The sequence below is a fragment of the Anas acuta genome, chromosome 14 (genome assembly GCF_963932015.1).
Source record: "Anas acuta chromosome 14, bAnaAcu1.1, whole genome shotgun sequence".
Lineage (NCBI taxonomy): Eukaryota > Metazoa > Chordata > Aves > Anseriformes > Anatidae > Anas > Anas acuta.
This window is the reverse complement of record NC_088992.1, coordinates 1485420-1513174: the sequence shown is the minus strand read 5'-3', so window position 1 is coordinate 1513174 and position 27755 is coordinate 1485420. Positions and strand designations below refer to the sequence as shown.

The following is a 27755-nucleotide window of genomic DNA, read 5'->3' as shown; positions in this document are numbered from 1 at the left end:
GGACCGAATGACAAGCCCATCACTTCCCGGCACCATGGGGTCTCTCCAATCCATTTTTTTTTTTAATCCCAGGACCCCACTGAGCGTTCTCTGTCCCCGTTTCACATCCCCACCTCCTGCTCTCTCAGAAGCCACGTGGCCAAAGCCCTCTCTCCTGGCTTGGGCAGGTGGGCACGCAGAAGCTGCCACTTCTGTCAATTTTGGGCATCTCTGACGGGACAGATCTCTGCTTAGCTGGGGCTGGCTGCTTGCAGCACCTTGCCTTTCAGACGGAGCATTTCAGCTCTTGCAGAAGATGAAGCTTGGTAAAAACACATTCCTATCTCCCCTCTATCTAGGTGTAATTAAAAGTAAATTATGCTGCCCCACTCCCTCTGTGGCCGGCGGGGTGAAATCCTGGCTGTGCCACTCCAAAACCTCGGGGAGCTCCGCTGCTGTTTTCCAGGCTGAAGGCACAGAGGGTGAAAGCTCTGGGCTCAGATCCTGGCCTCCCTCAGCCCCACGTTGCAGCACGCAGCTGCTGCTGGCTGACCACCAGCTGCGGGCGTCTTCACATCAGGGAGACCCAAAGGCTGTGTTATTGTTTTTTTTTTTTTTTTTTTTTAATTTTACCAAGACTGTCTCCTCCAACCGTGACTTTCTCAGTTCGCTGTTTATTTTTCAGCTTGCACCCAGCTTGAGCACAGACTCCCCGAGCCCCCCACTTTGCAGCCGAGGTGTCCCCACGCGGCTCTCCCCACACCGGCTCCATCCTTCCCTGCGGGCAGGGGCTGGATGTGGCCGCAGGGGGGGCCGCAGGAGGGGGCGGTGGGGGCCTCTCCGCCCGACACCCGGGGCTGTTGGCATCAGGAAGCAGAACAAAATGCAGAGGCAATTCAGCGGGGCCATTTGTCCGCCGCTCACAAATTGCCGACCCTCGCAGGTGGGTGACCCCCTGCGTGCCCGTGGGACCCAGCTCCTGGCGGGGATGGTGCTGGCAGCTGGCTGAGTGCTCCAGCCCCAATTCTCGCTGCGTGGGCGCTGCCTCGAGCACAAAAATCGCTCGTTACTGGGAGATGCTGGCTCGGGAAACGAGCTGGGGCCAGTGGTGTGTGCGTGCGTGGGAGAGGGTGCCCCGAGTGCTGCCCTCACAGCCCCTGCGCCTGCAAAGCCAGGCCTGAAAGCGAGCTCCTGTGTCAGCCACGCAGTTGTGCATGTGGAGCTGCTGCCTCTAAAACAATTATTATTATTATTATTTAAAGGCAGACCACGCAGACCTTGAATCTCCGACCTCATTTCCATGCAAACAGAGCAGGGATGCTCATTAGGGGAACTGCTCCGAATAATCCCGCTCTCATTCCGCATGGGCGTGCACCTGGGCACCTGCTGCTGCACACATGCACGGTGAGAAAATGCTTGTATTGCAAAGGAATAAAATAAAATAAAATAAATTCCCGTACTGGAGGAAGGCTGCTCAGCACCAGGGCCACCTCTGGGAGCAGGAGGTGCTGGAGGGCCGGATCCTGCCCGCTGCACAGGGGTGCAGGGCGGCCCCAGCCTGAGCCCCTGCCTGCTGCAGCTGCTGGCTTTCCCTGGGTCACGCTGCTCCTATTGTTCTTCTCCTTCTTGCAGAGGCTTCTCACCACGGAAAAATGTGTCACGCTCCCTGGCACAGCAACAGGCGTGGGGCTGGCAGTGAACGGCAGCCCCACCGACGGTGCTTGGCTTAGCCTGCTGCGAGGAGTCGTGGCAAGGAGGGATGAGACTGGAGGATGGGGGAACTCGAGGCTGGATGGCCCAAAGTCGCTTGGTTGTGTCCCCATCCCGCCCTCCCACTGTCTGCAACACCGAGAAACCTCGCATGTCCTCAGGGCTCCTTAACCTTGGGGAAATCTCAGCCCATCTATTAAACGCATAGCTGAGTGAAGTATTTCTAAAGGAAATATCAAAATTAGCTTTTTATCTAATTTCTGGAAGTTTCTGCCCATTTTCTCAGAATAAGTGCATTGCTTAATAGGTGTTTTGGATACATTGATTCATCAGAAATTCCCTTTTTGCTCAGGACTCCAACAGCTGTGGGTCCTCTTTGGACCTGTCAGTGAACCACAGTCAGTGATTCCCAGCTCTGTGTCTCCCTGTGCCATCTCATAACCCGTGCTCATGGTGCTGGAATTGGTTTCCTTCAATTATGGAAAATTAATTTGGAAAAAAGGCGATGATTTTGACTGAAAAAGTATTAATTTTACATCCACCAGTCAAATCAACGAGACGGTGCTGGTCTGCTTCCAGCAGAGAGACCCGGACACTGGGGCGGTGTCTGTGAAGCTTTATGTGCAAGACCCCAACCAGTGCTGCCAAACCCAAGTTTACATTTACACATCCTGCCTAGGTCTTTTTTTTTTTTTAAATAAAACCAAAACCTAACCAACACAACAATATAACAAGTTCAGCTTCTTTCCCCCATCGCAAACCTTTTGGCAGCAGGTGTCACGCTGCGTACGGTGCCGTTTTGGTGCCGTTTTGGTCTCTCTGATGCAGTGACTAACACAACCTCATTTTTCAATATCATTCTTTCAGGCCAGGTAACCCCCCCAGGTTACCTGTGTGGATGACACAAATCCTGGCGTTTCTTTCAGTGAGTCACAGGCTGAGCTCCACAGCTCCTGCAAATAACCAACAGGAACGCTAACAAAGTGGACCTTTTATTTTTAGCAGCCTGGCTTGCTGCTGGTGACACGGGAGGCGGTGTGGTGAGGGGCTCGAGAGCTGCGAAAATCCATGCCCCTGAAAAAAAAGGGGGCCCGAGAGGAGTTCCTCTGTCCCGGAGACTCATACTTGACTCCACTGTGAGTTTCTTCGGCATTTGTCAGGGTTGGGGGGAAGAAGAGAGGGCAGAGGGCAGGCTACCGGGGGCTGGCTGTGCTTGGGGTGCCCCAGCAATGGGGCTGTAGGGCTGAGCGACCCCCGGGGCCATGGGCTCAAAGCTCCCTCCATCACCCTTTTTTCCATCACTATTTTTTTAATAGAAAACCACAACAGCCACTGATATATTTAACAATATATATTTATATATATATATAATTTCTAGATCAGTACATTCATCAGTACTTGTTTTTCTTCACAAACAGAAGAACTCTTACAATAGTAGACTTTCTAAAATAAATACTATTAAAATAGAGCTTCAAAATAAATATTCTATACAAAGAAAACCTTCTGTGGTAACTTTTCAGGGTGCACATGTGGTGGGGGTGACAACGGGGGGGGGGGATTTACCAGCGTGGGGAGGGGACAGGGAGCCCCCGGCACTGCGGCGGGGTGCGGGCTGCCCCGAGGGGGAACGCCGGTGCCCGGGGAGCTCGGGGGGGATTTGGGGGCTGCTCCTGGTACACGTGGTGCTGCAAAGAGCCCCCTGGAGCCCCGCTGCTGGCCGCCAGCTCTCTGGAGCATCTGCTTCATGCTCTGGGTCTTTGCTTGCGTGCGTGGGCAGCGCTCAGAGGCTGCACCCAGCCCTCGCCTCCAGGACCGAGCTGTGGGGCCCCATGCAGCCACGGCCGGGGCAGCGATCCTCGAGGAGGGGTTCGGTGTTAATTAGAAGCTGTGTTAATTAGAAGCTGTTCGTCAGCTTGGCGGAGCCGCTGGCGTGGCTGCGAGTGCCCCCGTGTCTGCGCCCGCGGGATGTCTCGGGGTGGCAGGAGACCCAAGTACCTTCAAGGGGAGAGGGGGCATTGGGATGGGCGCAGGGAGGGAAATAAAGGCGAAATAAAGCCCCCCGGCCCCGGGGCAGGGGGGGCAGCGCCAGCCAGCTCCTGCCACCCCCGAGCTGCCCCACGGCACGGGGAGCCCGAGGGGTCGGGGAGTCACTCTGCTACATTTACCACTGCTCTAACACATCCACTAACGCGCTACAGTCCGCCAGCAAGTGATCGGCTTACATCATAGCAGGATTTATACAGGAAAAGAAACCAACAGAGAAATAGTTTACAGCTATGTACAAGGAAGGGCACAGCAGCGGGAGGCGACCGCTCCGACGTTGCGTTTGCTTGCAGGAACCATGCATCTACACGGAGGGGTTTGCTGTTGCCGATTTTCGGTACGGGTCCCCCCCGAATAGGCGAGGACAGAGGGTCGAAATGGCACGAAGCTGAAGGTGGAGGCCGTTTGGGTGCTGTGTACACTGCCAGTCGAGGAGGGCTTCAGGCAGCTTCCTCTCCTGCTGCGTTTTCTGGCCTGATTGTGTCTTCGGAAAGTGATTTCTCTTCTTAAATACAAATACCTTATACATTCAACCAACAGTTCAGCTAACTGGGGGCTGGTTTTCCTTTTCCCTTTTCCCTTCTCGTTTGTGCAAGATAATATGTACAACCCTTGATCCCCACCTGCTTCCTTCTTTCTGGTGTCGCCATATGTTCAGCACAGGGATAAACCATAGGAATTGGTATCTGCGAACAGACGTCGTATCCCTTTTCCTAGGATTTATCATACACAAGCTAGCACGTTATAAATATAAAACTTTTTTTTTTTTTAATTTCCCATTCAATAAATATCTACAATTAAACTTAACTAAACCCCAAGTCATCCAGGGTAAATTAATTCTTAAAACAAAAGACACCAGAAGTCCCATCAGTGCGCTCCTGCCAACCCCTACGCAGCAACTGTATTGCAACCAAGCAAATGGGATTCCTGGAAGTGCTACATGAGCTCTGCCTATTGCTTTGCTAATTAGAGATGACATTTCACTGTCACTGCTGTGCATTTACTGAGGAAATTTCCTCTAGTTAAAAAAAAAATAAAGAAAAAGAGAAAAGAGAGACTAGATCAGTTTTCAGCATGCAACAAGTACCTACCTACTTATTACAGTGTTGCATGTTCGGACAAATATTTGTATTTAGCACCTTGGAGTTGTCAAGAGCAAGGGGTTACTGCATCTTCGGGGAGTGCAGAACAGGCCCTAGGACGAGTGCACAGAGCCGATGATTTTCACTTACTGAAGACCATGGGCGAACTCCTTAAATACGCTCCCTTCCCTCCCCTGGCTTTCCCTAGCATTTGTTAACACTAAAACAAACATTAAAAGCATTCTCTACACTTAAAAAGACACTTTTGTACAGAGGAGGCAAAAGTAGAACAGCAGCAATAGAAATGGGGGAATGGGATGTAATTCAAGCAGATGCCATTCTTCCCCAGGATGAAAAAAAATCTTAATATTTAATGAGCAAAGAAGAGCTTGTTCCAGGAGAGGAGGTACTGGGTTGATATCCTTATAAAAATACATCTACGTGTGTCCTACACTTAGGTTTATGTGACATCTTAACGTTGCTCGAGGGCTTCAGAGAAACAAACCAACACTGCACAGCTCAACTCCACGGATTACGCTGAAATCGCCCTCGCTCCAGCAGCTGGGGAGCAAGCACACGTGGTGGATGGGATCTGAAGGAAAACCTTTTGCAGGAGGTTTGTAGCGTTGGTTACGATCAATATTCCACTGGCCGGAGCCTGCTGCTGCAGCTCACTGCCGGGCAGAGCAGCACGGTGTTGGCACGATGGGCACAGCCCCGCCGGCCTTCTGCTTGGACAGCCCCCGAGCACGTGGGCAGGTGGGCACCAAGCAGAGCAATGTGCCGAGACATTATGAGCCCCTTGCACAAATGAACTGCGTGTTGACTTCTGGCTCCAACCCTCTAAGGGACACAGAAAGCTTTGGGAAACTCATGGTGTGCAGCTGCCCCTCCTAACGGCGAGCAGCTGGGAGAGAAACCACCACCCTCAGCAGGCTGCTGGTAGCAAATCGGAGGTGTGAGAGGGAGTGAAAGCAGGAGCCCCACCCTGAAGGTGAACCCAGTGCAGCTCTCTGTGGATGGGAATGGTATTGCTTGTGCTGGAGCCTGCCCAGTGAGCAGTTCGTGGTTCCTGTGGTGTGCAGGCAGGGGGGCAGCCGGCCGGCTGAACCGGGAGTCGGTAAGCAGCTGGGCTTTGTGTGATGGACGTGGGTTTTCAGCCTTCACTCCAAATGGTTGGGATTCCTCCTTTGGCCCCATCTACTTAGATTCTGACCGGTTCCAAAACCCTGAATGACCCAAAGTGCTTCAGTTTGTGGAAATAGTTGCTTCTGCTTTCTCCGAAGGCAAAAGGCTGACGTTATCCTCAGAACACAGGTTACGAAAAAGACAGAGCTCCACCTGCGGGGCACGTCCCCCCCCTCCCATCTTCCCAAATTATCAAAAAGGTTTCTCTGGCCTGCTGGCTTTGCTCTCCGGCAGCGCCTTGCAAATGACACTGTTTGTGTTTTTGCATCTGCATCCGGGCCGGCTCACTTGGTCGTAGCAGCGCTGGGACAGCTTGACGCAGCCAGTGGCGGGCAGGTAGCAGAGCAAGCAGGGCAGCACCAGGGACAGGGCGCTCATGAAGGACCAGCGGGCGCAGCAGTTGGAGTGGGAGCAGGAGCAGGGGTGGTCGGCGCACGTGCCCTCGTCGTCCTCGTTGGTGCAGTGGTAGAAGACGCCCTTGACGAGACACATGCAGGTGGAGTAGTTGACCAGGTTCTGTGCCGAGCAGAGGCACTCTTGGTTGCACACCCAGCAGGACGGCAGAGTCCGGGGCAGCGCGCACTCCTTGCACTTGCATTTCCCACAGGCTTCGCACAGCAGAAAGTGCTTGTCCAGTTCCTGAGACACGGGCCCCTTCAGGTCCAGGGGTTTGCAGTTAATCGCCTTGGGCTGAATGCGAACTGCTCGGGGCGAGGACTGCTCCGCCACGGGCACCGGGGCCATGTGGTCCAAGAGCCTTTGGTCTGAAGACGTGCTGCTGCTGCTGCTGATGGAGCTGGGGCGCCCGCTGAACGAGATCCAGGGGTGGGTGACGTCCTGCTCGCACCGCTGCAGGTGCGGGTTGGTCAGGACCAGTTCATGGGGGCCCCGGGGGCGCTTCTGGGCTGCCAGCTGGGAAGCGGTGGGGTTGTCGGTGTAGTCGTTCTCTATGTGGGTCGTCTTCATTTGGTCAATGGGCAGGATGGTGAGCGGGTGCTGCAGCCTCCCATAGGGGATCCGACTGTCCAGCAAGGGCTGGACCATCACAGAATTGGGGACAACGGTGATGTTGTGGGGAATCCGGGGCTCCATTGATGAAGCAGCCTGATCACTGGTGAGAAATCTGCTTGTCAGTGTCCTGGGGGGAAGAGAAGAGACAGAACAGGGGCAGGGGAGAGAAAGAGCGCATCGTTATTGAGGTAGTCTGCAACCCAGCCCAAGCAGGGCTCCCTGCAGTGGCTGGTTATCACGCAGAAGCTCTTATCAAGACTACAGCTTGTGGCAAAGGGAGTCGGAGCGCTTGGCCAGGTACAAAGTGCATTGCTTTCGTTGCTGCTGCTTTCCTCTCCCTAACCTTGGCCATAAAAAGCTCCAGCCTCGGTAGGGGTACCGTTACTGCGTGCTCCCAAAGTGCTCGGTTATCACTTCTACTGATGGAGAGCACACCTCAGGGTTACCAGTGTGCATAAATATGTGCCCGTTTGTCAGCACAATACCCAAAATGACTTATCTGAGGACTGGGGATTTTCCCCGATTGACCTTGTTCTCCATCGTGAAGCAAAAGGGTGACCTTCAGGAGCGTTGGCCTGGCACAAAAACACTTCGGAGAGCGGGACAAAACACTTGTCCTCGCAAACCCAGCGCCTGAATCTGCCTGTGGGAGGATGGCTTGGCTTCGGCGAGGAAGTGTCCCGTCTCCATCGGGAGCTGTTGGTTTCAAAGCCTGCTTTCAGCCCTCCTGCGGGAGGTGGAAGTTCTCGCTCAGCAGCTTGTCTGCTCGCAAGGCAGCGTGAGAGCGGATGGGGACGGATTACGGGGAGAGCACACGCACAGGTCAGACTGGCTCTCGGGAGGTGATATGTCACCTCACGCAGGTAATTAGGCTCCCTCCTTCAACACGCTAAGTGGACTAATATTTAGTTTAAGTGCTGTTTACTGGCTGTGCTGGCTAAGCCATCCATTGCTGCAGTTTCTAGTTTCATTGAAAGAGAGCAATTTATACTGGAGTAGGTCCAAAGATTCAACAGCAGCGTAGGACAAGAAACCACAGGAAGTAACTAAACTTAAATCAAAGAACGGAAACTACTTGGTTCAAATTTAGAAAGTGCACATTGTTTTCTAGTAGATGTGCCATTTCCTTGCTGAGTGACCTTTATTCATAAATAATATAATGTTGGAGATCAGTCTAAAGAAGTGGTGAGTACAGCTTCAGAGCAAGTTGCAGGAGGGGAAAAGCTTCTGGTATCAAGAAAAAGGAAACGGGGAACTGCTGAAGACATTTCCAGTTCTTTGTGTTCAGGCAAATAAATTAACCTTTTCCAACAGCATGAAAGATTTTAATATTACAGCAGACTGAAAAAAGTCAGGCTAAAACTGCATCTGATTACAACAATTAAAGTCACACATGAGAAATGTGTGCGTGAGAGCAAACATATGTGCTGCTCCTATATGAGCGTATCCCCACAACGTTAACACAGCTACAGAAACTGGAGCATGAGCTAATTATGCATTTTTGGAAGGAGAAAGAGAAGTACACTTTTGCCCACTTAAAAATGTTACTAGAGCCCACTGTTGGATTTGTAAATTGTTGCTGTGACAGAGTGCTTGGCATTTGAGGGGCTGAAAATCTGCCAGTTCCTCCGAGATCGATAGGAGACGGAGCTCGGGGGGGGGGACCTGGGGGCCAGAGCCATGGTCAGCACAGCCCAAGCCTCTTCTGGGGCACCAGCATCATGTCCTGCCCACTGTGCTGCACAAGCCGAGCAGAAACAAGGGCTTTATCTATCAGTAATGGTGATTATTGTCGGGCAGTCCTGATGCTGGTACTCCTCACTAGTTAAAATTCTCTGCTGGGTCTTAGTCATTCATCCAAATTTTTTTTATTTCATTATTCATAGCTCATTGACACCCTGGCTCTAGAAATAAGAGTTCTTAAAGCATCCATTTCCTAATTACTGCATTTGAGAAGTAAAAATAAGCAATGATCCTGACAACTGTGGGGCATGCAGAGCAGAAAAAGAAAGCAGGTTTCTTTTGTACATCAGGATCCAGTGTCATGATAAAAAAAATAATAATAATAAAAAAAATGCTTGCTGCAAGTCAGAGCTTAGCAAAATAGTTCATTCTGTATTGGCTAGGTGTTGTGTTTGCAGGAAGACTTCGATCTCACAGCTGTTTTTTTTCTCCCAAGGAGAGAGGCAGCTGTTCTGGCTGCCGAGAGACAGTGCAGCAGAGCTGGTGTCAGCTGGGAGGCAGCAGAAGGAAATGGTGGCATGCTGAAGGGGTGACATGCCCGTCCGTCTGTCTGGCCTTTCTGTCCCTGGCAGTGCTGCTGCCTTACTGCTCCGTACCTTGTAAATAACCTCTGGCAGGTGGCTCTGTGCTCTGGTCCCAATTCAGCCTCACTTGCTATCAAGTCTCTGGAGTTTGGTGCCTTTGCAGTAGGTTCAGGCAGGATCCAGAGATCATTACTTTAAGGCACCGTGTGCCAGCGCTGAGCAGAGCTGTTTACCCCCAAGGCAGCATCCACCGCCTCTGTCAATACAAAGGCTCTGACCTGATGCTGATTTTCCCCAGACAGCAGCTCTGGCCCTTGGAGGGGCAGTAGAGGTGCCGTGCAGTGCTTGGGGGCTCTGCCTGGGGTGGGAGCACAGCAGCAGTGGCTCCGGGTGGTTTTCCATCAGCCCTGGGGCCGCTCAATCAGTGATGGCCCTGGCTGGTGATGGCATCACACTGGAGTCGGGCCATTGGGCTAACCCAAAGGGAGATCATAGCCACAGGTAGCAAGCATGCAACCCCTAAAATCCCCAAACCTAGCAGTGCTCGGTGCTCAGACGTGGCCATATGCAGGCATACGTTAAAAGAGGGCTTAACTGAGATAATGCTAATCAGGATTTCAGAGTTAATTATCACAGGAAGGAGATGAACCCTGGACTAAGAACCTCACTTTAGGTTAGTTAATGTTGAAAATTATTCATTGTCTTTTTTCATTATCATACTGCTTCAGGTTGTCCTTCTAACAGGGCAACTCATGCTGGAGAGCATGGGCAACGGAGCACTGACACCACAACCAGAGCCCAAATTCCTGCTGCAACCAGTGAAGGGAGATGTTAAGGCAGGGGCAGACCCCGCAGATATTTGGGCACAAGATTGCCTTGGGTAAAACCTCTGGAGCCAGATAAGCCCCAGCTGTCCCCGTTCCCAAACCCCTGCTCCAGACAATGTCCCTTGCTGCAGATCACCTTCAAAACACCGCAGGTTCACACCCTGACAGGTTTTGGTCCCTTAGCTCCTGCCCTGCCTTCTCACTCCCCAGCAGAGCCTTTCCAGTTACCTGCTCGCACTTTGTGAGCTACGCTTAAGCAAGGCAAATTTCTGATATTTATGGAATTTTCCAATTTTCTACGTTGCCGCTGATGGTTTTGTCGCTGGAAGTTTCAGTGGCGCAGTGAGATTGCTGGTGACAGATCCAGGACAAACATCTCCAGTGCTGAACTCCAGCGTGAGCCGGGTGCCGTTGGTTCTACGGGGAGGCTCTGCCCTGCTGGGATCTGCCTGATGAGAACAATGACGGTAATTTATGGTGCATTTGCTTTGGGTTTTTGCATCTGTGTGCTTCCCCTGGCACATGCCTTAAGCATGTCTTTCCCTGAGCTGTCTCTGCTTTAAGCTCGATGTCTGCATCCCATGAAAAGGAGGATTTTGGGTTTCGTGGCAGGCATCAGCCAACCTCACTGAGAACCCTCAGCAGGCTGACCTGTGAGAAACCTGAGGCACAGCGAAGGGCAGGGGGTGCTGTGTTTGTGCGGCAGGAGTGGGCCCTTCTCTCCTGGCAGGGGCAGGGATCCCACAAAGCTCTCAGGTTCAGCACTTGTGCTGGAGCAGGAGCAAGTCAAGAGGCAGACTGCTCCCACGAATTCTTGCAGGCTGAGGTGTGCCTGCCATGGTGCATTCACGCATCCTGGTGACTTCCCTGGAAGACCCCAGAGACGTCAGAACTTGGCCTTTTTTGGTTATTGTGCTCCCCAGGGGGGAAACGCAGCTGCAACCAGTCTGCAACAGTTCCAGGATGGCTGAACAACGCATCAAGCTGTCCTCTGAAAGGCAGTCAGCTCGCAGAGATCCTCCTGGGGAGCCAGGAGGGATGATGTGCACTCGCTCCTGTTCCAGACACGGACACGGTGCCCTTCCTCGCCTCCCTGCGAGCAGCCCATCCTGCACGCAGCCCCCTGTCAGCCAGGGTGACACTGCCGTACACTGACTTTGGTGCCTCGGTTTGCAGCCACATCTCCAGTCCAAATGGTGGTCGGGGTGACCCGGCACAACTTCAGACTTTGAAGATGGGTGGTGCTCTCCTGCCTTCCCCATTCTCTTCCCTTTAGGCAAGGCCCTGAAGCTGCCTGGTGAAGCCCCCAGGCTAACTGGGAAGGGGCTGGGTACCAAAAACAAGCTGCAAATGCCAGAGCCCTGAAGGATGAAGGGTTCTGCTCAGGCTCACCTGCTGGGGTAAGGCAGGCCTGGGTTTTGTGAAGCCAGCGTTGTGAACAGCTCTGCTCCTTCTGGCAGTGGCAGTTGGGCACTGCTCGCAGATACTGAATTAATTGCTCAGATTGAACAGATTTAATATAATGAGATGTGCCATTTACAACTGTAGATTGAGGCAAACAAAAAGAAAAATAGGAGAAGAAATGAAGTGGAATAGGAGACTTAGGATGCTTAAGCACCGTACCTCCACAAAAGCTATGAAACTTCTTGTAACGCCTTTGTACCACACTGTGCTAATTCAGTCCAACTGAAAATTGCATTTTAATTCTGAGGAAAAAAGTGCCATACACAGTACTTGTAAATGAAACAGCTTAATCTTTGATCATCAGTAATTACAATATTACAGCATTAACATGGGCACAAATTCACTGGATGCAATTGTACAGGCAATTTTCTGAACGTAGTCAATAGGAAGGAAAACTCAGGAGTATGTTCTTGCATTGGGATTTATTCATTCTTTAGAGGCAGGTGAAACAATGAAGCTCTTTTCAAAGCAGAAATGTCAACAAAATCCCATGTAGAGAAAATTTCTCTTCCCCCATGCCATCCGGGGACTGTATGGCTGCTCACCACATACAGTTTTGAAGTCAAAATCTATTCCCTTCCAAGGGAGCTGTGTCAGGCTCAAAGACTCAAGTCCATAAATGTGCTGTAGTTTGTTTCATCTCCTCATCTAGGTATTGCCAATTTAAAATTACTATTATACAAGATAATTACAAATCCTAAACTTGTAGGAAACCAACTGTTATTTTAACGTGTTTGGGTTTTTTTTCAGACTCAAAAGTTTTGTGAGATTCTTTAGTCAAATGAAGTTAAACCAGAAATGATCTTATGTTTTAATAGGATTTTGGACTTGCCTATATAATTTTTATAGAAAGCTACATCCTTGTGGGCAATTCAGTGAGAAAGCCATATAAACCCACAGGAAAGCTCATGCACATTAATGTCTTCAGAACAATTTCTGCAGTTGAAAGCAATAAGGTTCTAGTGTTTTATTCTCAAAGTGGAGTCGGATAACTTGTCTTCCAGCTACTGAAAAACAAAATGGACCTTGGATTAAATATTTAATGAGTGCAGACATGCATAATATTCATAACTGTTTCTATTACCTATTAGTTACTAGTTTTAATATGTTCTCTCTCATATGTTTAACAGCTCTCTAGATGTGTGCAGTAACAAATAATGACAACAAGGGACTCTGGTGTCCAGAATTAGGTCCTGCATGGAAGCAATCCCGCTAAACCAGGCCCTGGAAGGCACCGGTGTGATCCTGAAACATCCCCAGTGCCCCCAGCCAACCGAAGTCAGCAGGAAAACGGGACAGCCTGATGCCATGCCTCACGTCCTGCCCAGCCAGTACCACGTGCAGAGCATCCCAGTTCGGCCCCAGCCACCTCTGAAAGCTCACCAAGCAGATGCTGGTGTGCCTGCACCTGAACTTGGCCTTAAGTCTCAGAGGAAAGAAAGGCCAAACGTGCTGCTTGGGGTCTATATGCTAACAGGGAGACCACTATTACGTTCAGAGAAGTAGTGCAGCAACTGAAAATTCCTGTACTTTATAAGCTGCGAGTACCAAATTGGGGGCATTCTGCTTCTTTCTGATGCATTTAAGCCCTAACAGCCCCTCACATGCAGCCTGTCCCTGCCGTTACATCCAGTCGGCACCAGTGGCACAGAAGAGCTCTTCGCCTCGCCAAACCAGGATTTGTACTGGGATTGTTGGCACTGGGTTGTCCCGTGCACCTTTGTACCACAGCTCCTGCCCCTCTCTGAGCCTGGAGCTGTGTCCTGTGTGGCTGGGAGTGGCTGAGCCCACAGGGTCTGCGTGGCGCTGCCCAGAGCCCTGGGGACACCTTGTCCTGCCGACAGCGGGGGGATGATAAGAGCACCCAGAGAGCCTTCTGCTTTCTTGCCATAGCCAGGGAAGCATTTTCAGCATAGTAAAACAAACCTGACTTTTCAAGAAGAAATCGTATCGCTATTTTCCAAGAATTTTCCAAAGAGTGAAGCATCGCAAGCTTTCGTGATGTAGGGATGGAGAAACTGCCCCAGAGAAATGAGGCCAAATCCTGGTGATGTCAGGGAGAGCCTTGCAGGGGCCGTGGTAAGGCCAGGGCTGCCCACCTGCAGCTTTGCTTTGCTCGGTGATGGTGAGGAGACACCAGAGCTCTTGGAGTCTTGTCACCTGGCAGCTGCATCGCACCTCCTCTTGGCTACCGCGATGATCCTAAACCTGCTATCATCCACACAAAAGCTGAATTCCCTTCTCAGGGAGAAGTCACAGTCACCTAATTAAGATTAAAATATTTGTAGTAATGGTAGCAGTAAATGGGCTGTAGAAATGTGCTCATTTTCTTTGCTCCACAGGACGCATGAATTTCTGAGGCAATGGGGCAAAAGGAAGAAAATCAAAAAAGCAACAATATCTTTATAGATATATCAGAATACAAAGAAGCTATCATAATTGAAATCAACATACTTCAAGCAGTGTAGTGTCAAGGGAGGCCACATATTCCAAGGCCTGTGCAAGTTGGCACCACTCAGAATCGGTGGTAAGCCATGTAAAATAGTCGTTCTTCTAATTTATTGCTGCTTTTGTAACAACCATGACTGTATTCGCTCTCTTCTGTCATGGTTTGGTTATACAGTCTAGAAAAAACTTGTTTTGAAAGAGTTTATCCCAGCTGCATGAGGGCTTTTGGGCAGCAGAGATGCCTCCTGCCCCCATCAGCTCTCCAGTCCCCAGCTCCTGGCTGAAGCTAGGTGGGGAAGGGAGAAATGCCTTGGATGTGCCGACAGCAGAGCCAGGACATCTGGCCCCAGAGCTATCCTTGACAGCAAGGAGCACTGGCAATGGGGGATCTGCAGGGCCTGGCAGACCAGTGTGGGTGGGACCGGCTGAGCCTGGCCTGGGCGAGTCCCCTGGGGAGGCCACACGTCGAGGGATGGTCCTCGTCCCAGCCAAGGGGCTGCTGGTGAGGGGACAAAGGCTGCTGCTGCCTTTGTGTGGCATTGAGGCCATCCTCTTGCCCAGACCTCCCAGCAGTGACAAGGGACACGCTGCTGCTGCCTGAAGTCAGAAGGTTCAATAAAAGCTTTTAACGAAGGGTGACTACGCTTCGAGTTGGAGGAGGCCTCTCCATAAGCACATTTTAAATGTGTGATTAAGAATAATATATAATGTTGGAGTTCATTAAGACTCAGTTAGGCTGTCTGAATTTTGAGTTAAGCTGTGAATTTTTTTTTTTTTAGAAAAAAAAAGAAAGAAAAAAAAGAAAGGAAAAAGCTCCTTTCCATGAAGCGCGTTACTAATAAAAAATATTTGTGTTGATTCTTTTTGTTTCCCTCCTTATCAGTCTTATCTATCTAAGAAAAGCTAGAATTTTCTCTACAAGTAATAAGGAAAAAAAAATAGAAAGCTTATTAGGGAAACCTGCCATTTTTAAAATGAGACACTAAATTCTTGCCAGAGCTTGGAAATTCAGAAGCTGGGAAATGAGACCCGTTGACTTCCAAGAAGCTGTCTCTGTCCAGCTAAAGGCTGTTCCTACGGTGTGAGTGAATAAAGCACATTTTGGCCCATGAACATTCAGATCTCTAGGGACTCAAATTTCTTAGTCAAGGCCTTTTACTGGATAAGAACATTTATTTTAAGGCCAGAAAACTAAGCTCAGATATAATCTATTAAGCTAATGGTACTAAATGATGACCATATTAGAAAGATTTTACATTATCTGACGGAAATATGTTGTATTGGATTTAAAAAGAATAAACAAACAACATTGTGTGACTTTGCCTCTAAAAAGGCAATTGTAAGTACTGAGCTGAATTTGGAAAGCTGTACAGCAATATGACTAATGAACTTTTTGCTTTTACAGTTAGTATTTGGAAAACTATCAGAACCGTGAATTAATTATTGCTGTAGTATTGCAAGGGTGGTAAATTTCATTTCACTGAAGTCCGATTACAATTTTATTTGTGAGGTGGTGGTGGGGAGATTGCTTTTTGAGATGTAGCATTTCCCAGTATGATCTGGGAATTAGTCATGATTCCATGAAAACAGCTTTTGTTTTGCTGTTTCAGGAGGAGAACAAATAATTTCTCCCCTGCACATACCTCACAGAGAATTTCAAAAGGACTGCAGTATTCAGAAATAGTCCTTTTAATTTTATAATACCAATATAGAGTCCCTTCTAGCAACAGAAACACAGTAGCCCATGGAAAATGGCACATTTATCAATGAGACATCCCCAGTGGGGTTCCAATAACTGAGAACAACCCCTCCTCCTGCTATCATTCATTTTTATATGGAGAAGGGGGAAGCTAGTCATCAAGATCATTGTGATTCAGTGCACAAATTGTAGCTTTATTCTTCAACCCAAAATAAAGAGAGAGGAAGGAAGTCTTAATATTGGGAAAGCTGGGTTTTTCTTTACTTAATTAAACAACAATTCCTAAGCTGATTTTCTGACATATTGTACCCTTTGCATGGTTTGGAAGAAAGGGAGCAGCTGAAGAAGTTTTAAAGAATCTAGAACATGCCTTTTCTAGTCTGGATTAATCAGTGATGTTTTTCATTTTTTTCTGCTTTTCTCTCCTTTAAAGAAAAAGTTGGATTTATAAGGGATTTAAATGAAGAAATCAAACCCATCTCTTGGTCACTTCAGGAAAAAGCGTGAAGCCTTTTCCTCCTGCTGATTAATGCTGATATTCATTTGCACTGCCATTTCCAAGGTCTGCATTTCCAGCCCTGCTTTCCTCTAAGACCTTTGTGCCTTTTATATGCCCCTGTCTGTTTTTTCCATTCCCCTTCTGATAATGAATTTTCAGAACATGTCGTCTCTAGGCTTGTCTTTCTCCTGTGACGCCAGGACTGGTACCAGAAAATAAAATCCTGGCTTATCTTTGCTACGCAGTTGGGAGAGAAGAGCAACCAAGACAGGTTTTTCCCTCTCTATATAATGTATTTCATATACCTTTATGAAATTATTCTAGACATACATTTTTATTGCTACTAGCCTTTAAAATATATAATCCATCCAGATTTAAAACTGAAGCAACCAAGTGTACAGCAAGACAGGGAACAGAACAGTGATGGAATAAAGCAGTAAGGCCAAAAACATCAAAAAAATTAAAAAAAAAAGACAGATGTATGAAATAAAATGCTAAAGAGCAAAGGTCGTGCAGGAAAGATCTGACACACCAGTGGCTGATCTCTGAAGTGTCCTATTATGGAGACAGCTCAGAACTACTTGACACTAGCAAGACGTATGGCTTTGGAAAAGAGAGAAAATATGTAAAATCGGCGTTCTTATTCCAAAGTAAGAAATACCCAGGTCTTCTTTGTCAGCCCAGGTGACCATACGTTTCTGATCCCTTGCGGAGGAAGAAGAAGACATCCCTCCAGCAGAAAGAGGAGCCTCGCTCTGTTATAAAAGCCCTGCAAATAATCCCGACGCAAGTGTGGCAAAACCTGCCTGCCATATACGTACATCAAATGCAGATGTTGAAAGGACGTAGAAGAGAGGCATGAATAAGAATTACAGGCACACGAACGCGAATTGTGGAGGAAGCCGGAGATTTCCTCAGAACGCCAAGTCTCCTCTAGGTTGCGAGGCACCAGCAGCCATCTACTACTCCGCACGGCCGCGGATAACTGCTGCCGGGGAAGTCACCGCGCGAAACGCGCTCCTGAGCGCCTTGCAGCAGGGGGACCGGCGATCGCACGCAGCCGGGGCGCACGGCTTCCCCTCGGAGAGCTGCTCGGGGAGCTGCCCGCCTCGTCCAGCCCCGTCCAGCCCAGCCCAGCCCAACCCAACCCAGCCCAGCCGAGCCCCCGCGGGGCGCGCACCTACCGGCAGCAGCGCGCCCAGCACCATCGCCCGGCCGGGGCCCGCGGCAGGGACCTGCGAGCGCCGCTGTCAGCGGCTGCCCCGCTCCGCCGCCGTGCCGCAACAGCCGCTGCCTGGGAAAATGGCTATTTTATGAATGGGAGGGCAGCGCGCCCCTCTGCGCACGCGCGGCCTCGCGGCTCTATGAATGGGTGGGCACCGGGGCGCCAGTGCGCATGCTCGCCTCCCTTTTATGAATGGGGCCGGCGAGGCGCTCGCGGCGGCCGGGCACGGCCGTGGCCCCGCTGCGGTTTATTTTATGAATGGAGGGCAGCGGCTGCGCCTGCACCGCGCCCCCCGCCCGCGCCTGGAGGTAACGGCGGCGCTGGGGGGCACCGGCCCCTCCCTGCCGCCCCCTCCCCGCGGCTGCACCCCCCGGGGGGGGGATGCGGGGTGGCTGGGGGTGGGCGCTGTCCCCCCCCCCGTGGGCGCTGCTTCCCCTCCCCGTGGGTGTCTGCCCCCCCCCCCCCCCGTGGGCGCGCCGCAGCCCTGCGAGGCGGGGAGGGGACGAGCGGGGCCGGCAGCTCCCGGGGGCGAGCGCGCGTCCTGCGCTGCCGCCGGCCCCTGCCCTGCCCGCGGACCTGCCTCGCTCCGTTCGCCGCCGTACCGGCACGGCCGTCCTTCTGCTTATGTGCCGCAGCCTGCGTGTTTGGCCGGCGATAGCTACGTGAAAATGCCGGTAAAACCTGCAGCTGTGTTTCCGTGGGGGTATGTGCAACGTCTAGGTGTATTTTCTGGCTCTTTTTGAGAAGATGAAGGGGGTAGGATGGAGCCGTGCGGCTCCCACAAAACCACCAGGAGCAAGATGTCCTGCTTAATGGAAGTGAGGCGTTTTATGTTGCTGTCCGCAGCTTTTTCCTCGTTTAGCTTTTCGTAAGCCCCGTTGAATCCCATCCTGGGTACACTGCAGGCAACGTGAGGCAGGCCCTCAGGGTCAGATTCTCAAATGATCTTTAGCAAGCAGCTGTTGTGCTGCTGTTAGATATTGGAATCCCCGAAAACCTTGCCCTAACTGTGTGATGAGAGCTCTGCAACATCCTTATATGCTTCAGTTTCTGTTCAGCAAATGGAGATTCTCTCTTAATTCTCAGCTGGTACAGAAATGGCTACAGGCTGGGGCTTTGTGTGCAAGGTCCTTCAGGATCCATGCAGGCAGGTTGCTTTACAGTGAAAATGGATGAAGAATAATGATTTATTCTTTTTTAATACATGAGCACAGTAATCTTCAGAGTACAAACCAAACCCCATTTCCTGTTATATTTATGGCACATATTTAAGAGCTTGCACAACACTGAAAAAAAGGTCCATGTTATTTATTTAGTGCTAACATGAGCATTGTACATTTCTGCCTCATGGAAAAGATTTCTCTTCAAGAGTATGTGCTCAGAGACTGACTGTTTAGTTATGTATATGTTTGTCTCTGAGGGCAGTGACCTTTCCAAGTGGGAGCAGTGTTCATGGGTCATGGGCAAATGCAATTTAACAAGGAAAGGACAGAAGAAGGGCAGTCTCTAAAGAACAGCTTATCTGAGTGGTACACAAAATATCAGACATCAAATATACAAGACTGATGCTTTCTTTTAAGAATAAACAGAAGATGTTTGTTAAGAATGTTGCTTTTTTATTGGTAGTGTTCTTTACAGCACAGTTTTGGAAGGTTGTACATGCCAAGGAATTCTGTCTGATTTTGAAAATTAGCAAAATAAATGGGCAATAGAAGGAAATGCAATTTTAAGAAGCTTATATAAAGGGAAAATCCACAGAAATAACATCTCACTGTATTTAGTGCTGGAAACCAACTCAAAGCTGAAAGACTCAAATGTCTGAGCAAAAAATCTGCTCTGTGTTTTTCAGCAACAGCATCTGCATTAATTTTAAGCCTTGATTTGAATTTAGCAAATGTGCTGTAACACTGCAGCAATGTGAGAGTCAAGCAGCTCAGAGCTAAGGCTTTTATGTTTGAATACTGAATTCTCTACTTCAGGGTGATACGTACCATAAACGTGAGGGAAGACCTCAGCTGCAGTACAGTAATCATCTCTCAGCGAGACCCTAACTGCCTACATGGCAATTGCAAACTACTACGTAGTAGCAAAGAACGCTGGTGGGCTGGTGCTATAATTACACAGAAGTTATAGGCAAAGCCCAGCTAGATGGTATGCTCTTAACAAAGCCCTAGCTGTAAAACAGCAGAGAGGAAATAAGAATTATTATTCATCCAGGGGGGTGGAGGGGGAGGGAATGGTGTCTAGCCATGATTCTAGGGAGAGGAAGTTGAAGCTGCAGGGCTCAGAGTATTGCTGGTACTGCTGCCTGTTGCATGAAGTCTGCGCATGGAATTCTGAAATGGTGAATCTCTGAGTTAATCTGTCTCTCCTTTCTCCCTCTATTCCTGCATTCCCCTATTGGGCCACTTCTTCCCTATGAACAGGGAGGTTTCTTGCTAGAGCTTATGTTTGCTGTGCTCAGGCATGTGAGGTTGCTTTGCACTGGAACTGAGCATGGATTCCTCCCAGCTGCTGGCCCTGTTTGTACCAGCTGGCCCTGGTTTGGGTCAAGATTCCCAAGCTGAACTGCGGGTCACTGAAGCAAAACCCCATTGAGCAGGCAGTGTGCTCCTGCACCAGAGCCTCCTGGCGCTTCCAGCTTTCCTTTGCAAAGAGGAGGAACTGCGGGCACATGTGTGGCTGTGCATGTCCCCAAGCCAGGAGGTGGGCACACGGGGCTGGGCTGTGTGCAGGGCTGGCCTGGTGCTCATCTCTGGCCCTGCGATCTCCTTGTCCTCTGCAGAAACATCGCGCTACCACCTGGAGGGATGAGGCTGTCCTCACAGAGGGTTCTGTGGTGTTGATGAATGGCACCAGCAAGGGATTTCATGTTACCATGGTGTGACGCTGGAAGCTGAGGCTCTAGGAGAAATGCCACTTGTCCTGAGACTTGTAATATGTTTATACGTGTTTGCAGTGCCAGAGATACAGAGCTGGCATGCCTTTTTTTGTGCAGGAAATTAATAGCTTATTCATTTCATGCCCATTTAAACCCTGAAATTGATGTAGATTTCGGAACATGATTTCTTTGCTGGGATGATTATAGTGCTGCCACAACTGCATTGCCTGTAAAGTGAATTCCTTGATTCTTTTCTTGCTTATCCTTAGAAAAGCCAAGAAGCTGCCTATGTTTTGTGATAGAAGCCACATCCCTATTTTCTTTAGGGCTTTGCATTAGTTTGACTGTCAGGTTTAGACCATGTTTGTTTTACTGAAACTGCATGTAGCATCAAAATACTCATCCAGCTTCTGCTGCCTGTTCCTGGAACCTCCGAAATCTTTTTCCTTCCCGTTGAAGTCAGAAAACACTCATCATCTAGCTAGATGCTTTGCAGTCTTTTTGTCCTGCAATTAGTAGATCTATGATGACATGCACATTGCAACCCAGAGTTAGTTATTAGCGATGTGGATTTGGGTATTTGGATGGAAGCCAATTTCGAAGAGGTGCTGAGACATTCAGCTCTCTTTGGTAGCAGCAAGTACCAAGAAGTGTTCAGGATTTCCTCATTAAATCACAAGCAGCAGAAATACAACTCTGCTCGTGTGCCACCACCTCATTCAGTGCTCTCTTTGGGTTATTGCTGCCACCTCCCAGGTGATAAGGTTTCACCTGTTGTTGGTGCTGATTAGTGCTGATTAACTCAGCAACAGGCTCCAGAAAAATGACATCTGAACCAGATATTTTGTGTCCTGTGCTGTTGGTCACTGTTGATTGCATGGAATAGATCTTACCAGTGGCCTGTGCATGTCACAGGGCAGACATCCCTGTGTGAGCGTGCCCCAAAGAGGGGAAAGGGTCTGATTTGGGGTCTGGGGTTGCTGGTGTCTTGTACCTTCCCCCAGCTGTGTGCAGTAGCAATTACACTGCATGAAGGAGCCACTCGTGTAACCCAGCCCTGCACAGGAGCCTTCCCTGGGGGCTCGGCGTGGTGCACACATGCAGCCTGCTTCTGAGCACACGTGGCTTCAGGGCTCAGGAGCCGGGTCTGCCTTAGAAGAACGTCCTTTGCTACCCAGGCTTTATTTGTTTTCCTGGCCTTAACAAAATAAATAAATCCACAGTTCCCCTTACAGCTGGGCATGTTAAATGGAGCACTCTGAGTGAGTGACTTCAGGGTTTTTGGTGGATCAGATCTCATTTTCTGCATGCAGGCAGAGCTCCTCAAACCCTCTCTGGTGCCAAGGAAGCGAATGCTGCCACAGCTCGCTGTGAGGAGAGCAACTTTCCTCTGGGCTTTCAGGTTTGTGCTTTTCACAAAGTTATCATACGGAGATTCAACAAAGTGACACAAGCTAAGCCCTGGGGCTCGCTTGTGCTCAGAGGGGCAGGCACTTGCCAAAACTTTCTTCCTCCCCACTGCACTGCCGCTCGCCTGGGCCTGGGGCTGGGCTGATGGCAAGCAGCCGAGTGTTGCCCGCAGCCGCTGCCTGGGCTCGCTCGCTTTGGATCGCGCTGCACCGCGGCGCTCCAGCCCTGCCTGCGAGGAGTGCGGGCTGGCAGGGCTCCAGGGTGGGCGTGGGTGTCCCGGCCAAAAGCTGGTGGTTTAAGGAAATGCAGGGTTCCTAATCTGCCATCAGAAAAAAGCAAATATGCAGGCAATTTAGCAAAGTGAAAGTGCAATTCCCCGGGGAATGCATAAATTAAGCTCCTGAGACGCTGTGAATGTTTAGCCATGTTAAATCTTTGGTCACTTGGCATTTTACTATCTTTAAGCTGGATCAAGAGCACATGTGTAGGCTTTATCTGCTGAGGTTTTCGTGTGTCTACAAATCCCTTCTGGCTGACGTTCCCAGCCTTATGGTAAGACAGCACACAAGCAGCACCCCTGCATGAAGCAGCAGCTAATTTTCTGTACCTAAACCGACGCTGCATGTGCAATTTTCTAATTTGCTTGCAGAATTGCAGTGGTCTCAAACTGTTACAGAGGAGGTTTTTAAATCTGGCCTTGCCTTGTGAAACCAGAGGATGCCCTTATGGGTAGCTTTGCCATCTGTTGGTAACACAAGGAGGAGAACTTTTCACTTCTCATTATTTACTTAACCATTTCTCTGTACGTTATAAGAACGGAAGCAGCAGATTAAAATTTCCAGTTAAAATAAGAAAAGGGATTTGCAGTTTGTTTCTCACCTAACTCTTAGAAATGGCTCATAAAACCTGAACGACTGGATCTTTGCCTTTTAATCCACCGCGATGGTATTTCCCAAGCATGGAAATGCACCGCTGCAAATCAATCCTGAGCAGCATCGTGTGTTTCTGATGCATTTGCCTGTGATGATTTTAACCATAAGCAGAGGAGGAAAAGCCAGGCCTACTGATGTATTGTATCATATATTGTCACATATGCCAGATAATTTGTGTGAATGTTGCTGTAAGAGTACTCCTCCTCTGGTGCATTGCTAACAAGTTACGGGGCCTGGTCTGTGATACCTAGAAATAAATAAGAGGGGGCAGGTGGGGAATGACAAAAACATTGGCAAAATGGTGATTGCTATGCTGACAGCTCGTGCTGTCACTCACCATAGCCAGCACTAGGGCTGTGTGGGGATGCCAAACTGAAAACAGGTGCCAAACAAAATAAGGTGCCCGCTTATGTGCAGGGATAGGAGGATGGGGTGCAGCTCTTGCAGGCTGCTTGTGAGCCTTTATGCTTGGCAGAGCTGGGAGAATTGGAAGTGGTTGAGCCTGTTGCTTGCCCAAAAGGTACCGATGGGTGAGTGTTGAAGCAGGCCCTGTATTTCTGGTGGGTGAAGGAGAGTCCTGGACCCCCTCCCGCAGTGATCACGAGAGTGTCCCCGAGCTTTATCTCGCTGTTATCTTGCTGCCTTGAAGCGCCGCAGCGTGCAGCCCGGGCCTCTGTCCAGAAGCCTGGCTCCCTGGCACGAGGGCAGCGGCATCCCCTCTTCTTCAGATTACTTCATAAACATTGCAGTCCACCCTGGAGGTGACTAGGCTTCGTTATCTCAGTTTATAAATGGGGCTATCGCATTTGTCCGCTTCTGCGGCGCAGATGAAAGGTCTGGGTTTCCTCCTGCCTTATCAGGCACCTGTTGCTTGCATCCAGACATTACTCACATCCTTGAAGTCACATCTTGCTTTGCATAATTAATGCTGGCTGTGCTTCATTTCCTTCCTTCCCGTGCAGTTTTGCTCTGTGGCCTTACCTGGCTATGGACACGTTCAGTTTTATTGCTGAGGTCTTACACGAGGAATGGGAAATGTTCTTGGGTCATGGGCCCATGGAAGGCAAGGATGTCTCAGTCTGGTCTAAAGGGTGTTCTTTATTCTTGAACAGATGCTGAGGCTGCAATCTGCTGTGTGAAGTTCTGTACCAGTTCATTCACAATGGTTTAGGTTTGCTTCATTATTTTCTATTAAACCAAATTCCATGCAGCAAACACCCACCCCAGTGGGGAAGCTGTGCCTTCCTTCCCAGAGGAAACACCATGCCTCGGGAACGTGATGGGTGCACCCCAGGGTAACAGCGAGCTCCTGAGGTGCTTTGGGATGACACCAGTGGGAAATATTTTCCAAAGCGTGTCCTTGTTGCTTGTTTTCAGGTGACTTCCAGCACTGACACCTGCCTCATCGCAGCAGCCCGTAAGTGCAGTGTTTGAGTTGGGAACCATTACGCCAGCACTTTTGCTTTCTGCAGTAATTCACCATTGACTTTTGTTTTGTAATTCACTTCAGCTTTTAATATCTATTGACCTGGATCTACATGAATAATTTAGTGTTTATGAACAATTGTAGTAACTGAACCCATGCCATTAACTAAACCATGAGCTCAGGGAAGTAGGATAAAAGTTCATAAAATGTAAAATGAACACTAAGGGGTCCACCATAGACCTGAGCAGAATAGTTATTTTACCTGTAATCCTAAAGACCATTTAGCTGCTTGGTGTTTGAGTGACAGAATTGTGCCAGCACATCTACATCTCTGGATCCATGCAGTTAACTGGCGTCGGTGCAATAAGTGTCCCAGTTACAGCACTGGGATTATTGGGCTGTAAGCCTGAGGTATGCGAGTTTTCTGCAGGATCAGGTGGTACAGTTCTTTATTTTTTGCAATTATATCTGACTTGCCTGGCAGCTTTAATTCCAGCTGAGCACACTGTCTTCTGCACTTGCTTTTCAAAATGTTGCCAGTCTGAAGATGTTTGCTGATTCGCTTCCTTCCTTCAGAGGATACCGGGCTGGTTAATGTTTGCTGTCTGCGGGCTCTCACCTAGTATCAAAATCTGACCTCAGTATATCAGCAATTTGCAATTCACCAAGATGAAAAACTCCACTGAGGTAAGTGCAAACTCTGAAGTTGGTACCTCACCAGAATGAAGGTTTCAGCTTCACAGCTACACGTAACTGTAGTTTGCACAGCTAGGAGTCCTTGGGGTAGAGAGCAGATACGAGCTGGTTGTAATGAATAAACAGGACTTCTGCTGAAGCTGCTGCGATCTTTCCTGCTGTCCAACTGGCAGAATAACAAAGCGTGTTATCAGACAGAGACTCTGTAAATCTTAGATATGGATTTTCCCATCATAGGCTCCAGACCTGAAACTGGATCCACTCAGCACCGGCGGAAGGGACTGGGGGTTATTTAACAACCTGCAGGACTCAGCCACTTGAGAGTGGATTGGTGAGAGCCCCATGGGAAATCTTTCCAAGTGTCTCGGGTTGAGTAGATCATCTCAAGGACCATAAATTGTGAATCTTTCTATTTTTTTTCCCAGAATATTTATTTACAGTTCAGGTCAATAATCTCCAGAAATACAATTCTGCTTACAAACGAAATTCCTGGGCTGCATTCCCAGGCATTCCCATGTGACTTGAGCATTTTTAGCAACAAAATGAACAAATGCAAACATATTTTCAGGGCAGTGGAAGTGTTGCTATTCCCATTCGCTCTGCCTGCCTGGGAGCCCCGACCCCAGGTCCTATGAAACTCAGCAGCAGTGAGGTCCCTTCTGCAGAGCATCCCGCATCGAGGGGGAGCTCACAACCTCGTGGCTGTCTGTGTGGGGCAGTCATGGGGACATTGGGCACCCAGGCTTGTGAGAGTTCGTGTATATATATTTAAATGCAAACAAAGAATTGAAGCTATCAGCCAGTAACCTGCTAGCACATCTTTCTCAAAAACCTATCAATTTACTTGTGACTAAGAAAATGAATTTTCATGTGGAGGAAACTGTGTTCCCTGACAAACAAGTCAACATTGTGGAAAATTACTGGTGGTAAAAGTCATAGTGACCATAAGGCAGTGCTTTACAAGCCTTTTGGTGTTCATCTTGCCATAGCAGGCCAGTTTGATCCTGAAAAATCCAAGTATTGGGATTGTTCTCACTTCTTCAGCACTGGCCTGTAAAGAGAGCTAGGAATTACAGACAGCAGCCTGATAAAGTGCTGCCTCCTCCCCTGAAACTCTTGCCAGTACTCAGTTACATTTTGAACAAAAAGCCAGAACTCTTTCCTGAAAAGCTGTGTAACTTTTCACTGCAAGGCTCCATTTGGAATTGCTGTAATTTTCACAAGCTTAAGTTTATGAAAAATAAACTTAATTTTCATAAAATTACTTAATTTTCACAAACTTAAGTTTATGAAAGTTGTAGCAAAAGGGAGGTATTTAATTCCATCTTAGTTACCACAGTAGTTAGCAGCATTTCTGTTAACTGAGGTTAAGGTTTAAAATGCAAGAACTTTACTGGGGCTGGTGTCGGCGCTCTGCAGCTACCTAGGTGGCAGGCTGATGTAAAACGATATTTTTGTGTACTGTAAAACCATTCTGTACTGCAGTTCTCTGCTGCTTCCACAGGACTGGTGATGATTAACTGTGTATATTAACCATAGCTGCTCCTGCCCTGTAAAACTAATGTGATTTGGTGTGGCCTCTGTTTCCATCCCCATGCAATATTTTTTTATTTTTATTTCTGATTCTGATGTGTATATATAATGCATATCATAGAAAAAGGATGAAAATGCTGCTGGCCCTACCCCATGCCATGCAGGGAACCCCAGCCCAGGGCCAGCCTGTCCCCACAGCACCGCTCCGCTCCCCTCGCTGCCCATCATTGCCTGGGGTATGGCAGTGGAATAAAACTAAGCCAGCCCTTCCCTCTTTGAAGTATTGCTGGGCATTAGAGTCACATACTTGTACGTAATTACTGTATTCTAACACTTCAACATTTTCCTGACTACTTTCCTCTTGTCACTGCTTTGAAAATACCCAGGTTATATCCATTAAAAAGTTATGGACTGCAAAACATATGATTTCAAAATAATCTTTTTTTAACACTTAAACACTTTTCTTTGTGGCCTTAACCTGTTCTTTCACAGAATTTGCTTTTTTTTTTTTTTTTTCTTTTAAGAACATCTCTGATGCTGTATATCGCAATGTTATGACATCTCTGCTGGACCACGGCCAGCGGTCCGTGCTGTCAGAAAGCCCGTCAGTTCCAGTCGTTCTGCATGGTGAATGGCACGGTAATGTGCAAACTTCAAACAGCAACAGGAAGAAAAGTAAACGTTTAATGATTTGTCTTTAACAGATCTTGAAAAACTTTTGTCTTGCTTTGTTGCTATTGAGATCTTTTTTGGCCACCTTCATGTTTTTTCTCCCCCATTCCTGTTTTTCTTCAGAGGTTTTCTTTTTTCCCTGCGAGTCAGTGATCTTATTGATGTGAGACTCACTGCCCGCACATGAACAGTCTGGGCAGCAAAGTTCAGGCAATATTTCCTCTGCGCAGTGATTAGTCCTGCTTACTGACAAACAAAAGCAGGGAGCATTCGAAATTAATATTAGCTTGCTTTGCAAGCTCTGTTTTCCTGACCTTGAAGCTGAGGGGCTGGGAAGCACCGCATCGATCCGCGGCAGGAAGGAAGGCGCTCGGGAGCGCCTCTGTGCTCGGAGAAACCCGAATACGAGCGGTGGGCTGCGCGTGGAGCCGTGGTGCAAGCTGCTACCGTTTGGAGCTAGGAAGTGGTCAGCTTTGGATCTCCATGCCAAAGAAAACTGTTCAATATTTGAACGCAATATTGACGTTAGGGTTCGGAGGAGGATGTGCAGAAAGGAGGAGACGCGGGGCTGCAGGGGCAGTGGGGCAGGCAGCCAGGGGTGCCTGCAGCCCCCAGCTCGCTCGGTGTTGGAGCCTCCCTGCTCACCTCCCCCTGTGCTGTGGGTGTTTCCCCGCTGTTACCAGCAGCTCTGCTCCCAGGCCAGCCGTGGGTGTCCCTAATGGGCTGTCCTGCCCTCTCCCCAGTCTCTGCCAAACAGTTCTCA

At 49.1% G+C, this 27755-nt stretch overlaps 1 protein-coding gene and 1 long non-coding RNA gene across 5 annotated transcripts in view; one reads left to right on the top strand and one right to left on the bottom strand.

The window, feature by feature from the left end:
- Positions 1 to 3025: 3025 nt before the first annotated feature.
- Positions 3026 to 17557, bottom strand: SPRY4 (sprouty RTK signaling antagonist 4). The gene is made up of 2 exons (XM_068697934.1): positions 17402 to 17557; positions 3026 to 7140 (listed from the first exon to the last, which is right to left on the bottom strand). Exon 2 carries the CDS (start codon positions 7092 to 7094, stop codon positions 6195 to 6197), a length of 900 nt encoding a protein of 299 aa, XP_068554035.1. The 5' UTR covers positions 7095 to 7140; positions 17402 to 17557; the 3' UTR covers positions 3026 to 6194.
- Positions 17558 to 17602: 45 nt separating this feature from the next.
- LOC137864111 (uncharacterized) overlaps positions 17603 to 27755 on the top strand; it is a 31369-nt gene continuing 21216 nt past the window's right edge. The window contains exons 1-4 of one of the 4 annotated variants that reach the window (XR_011101309.1): positions 17641 to 17750; positions 21637 to 21725; positions 24043 to 24082; positions 24668 to 26995. This is a non-coding gene — a long non-coding RNA (uncharacterized lncRNA). The other 3 variants (XR_011101308.1, XR_011101305.1, XR_011101307.1) reach the window with 3 other exon arrangements.

What these genes read in the sequence shown, in the direction of transcription:
- SPRY4 (XM_068697934.1), bottom strand. Translation starts at nt 7,094, where the DNA reads ATGGAGCCCCGGATTCCCCACAACATCACCGTTGTCCCCAATTCTGTG.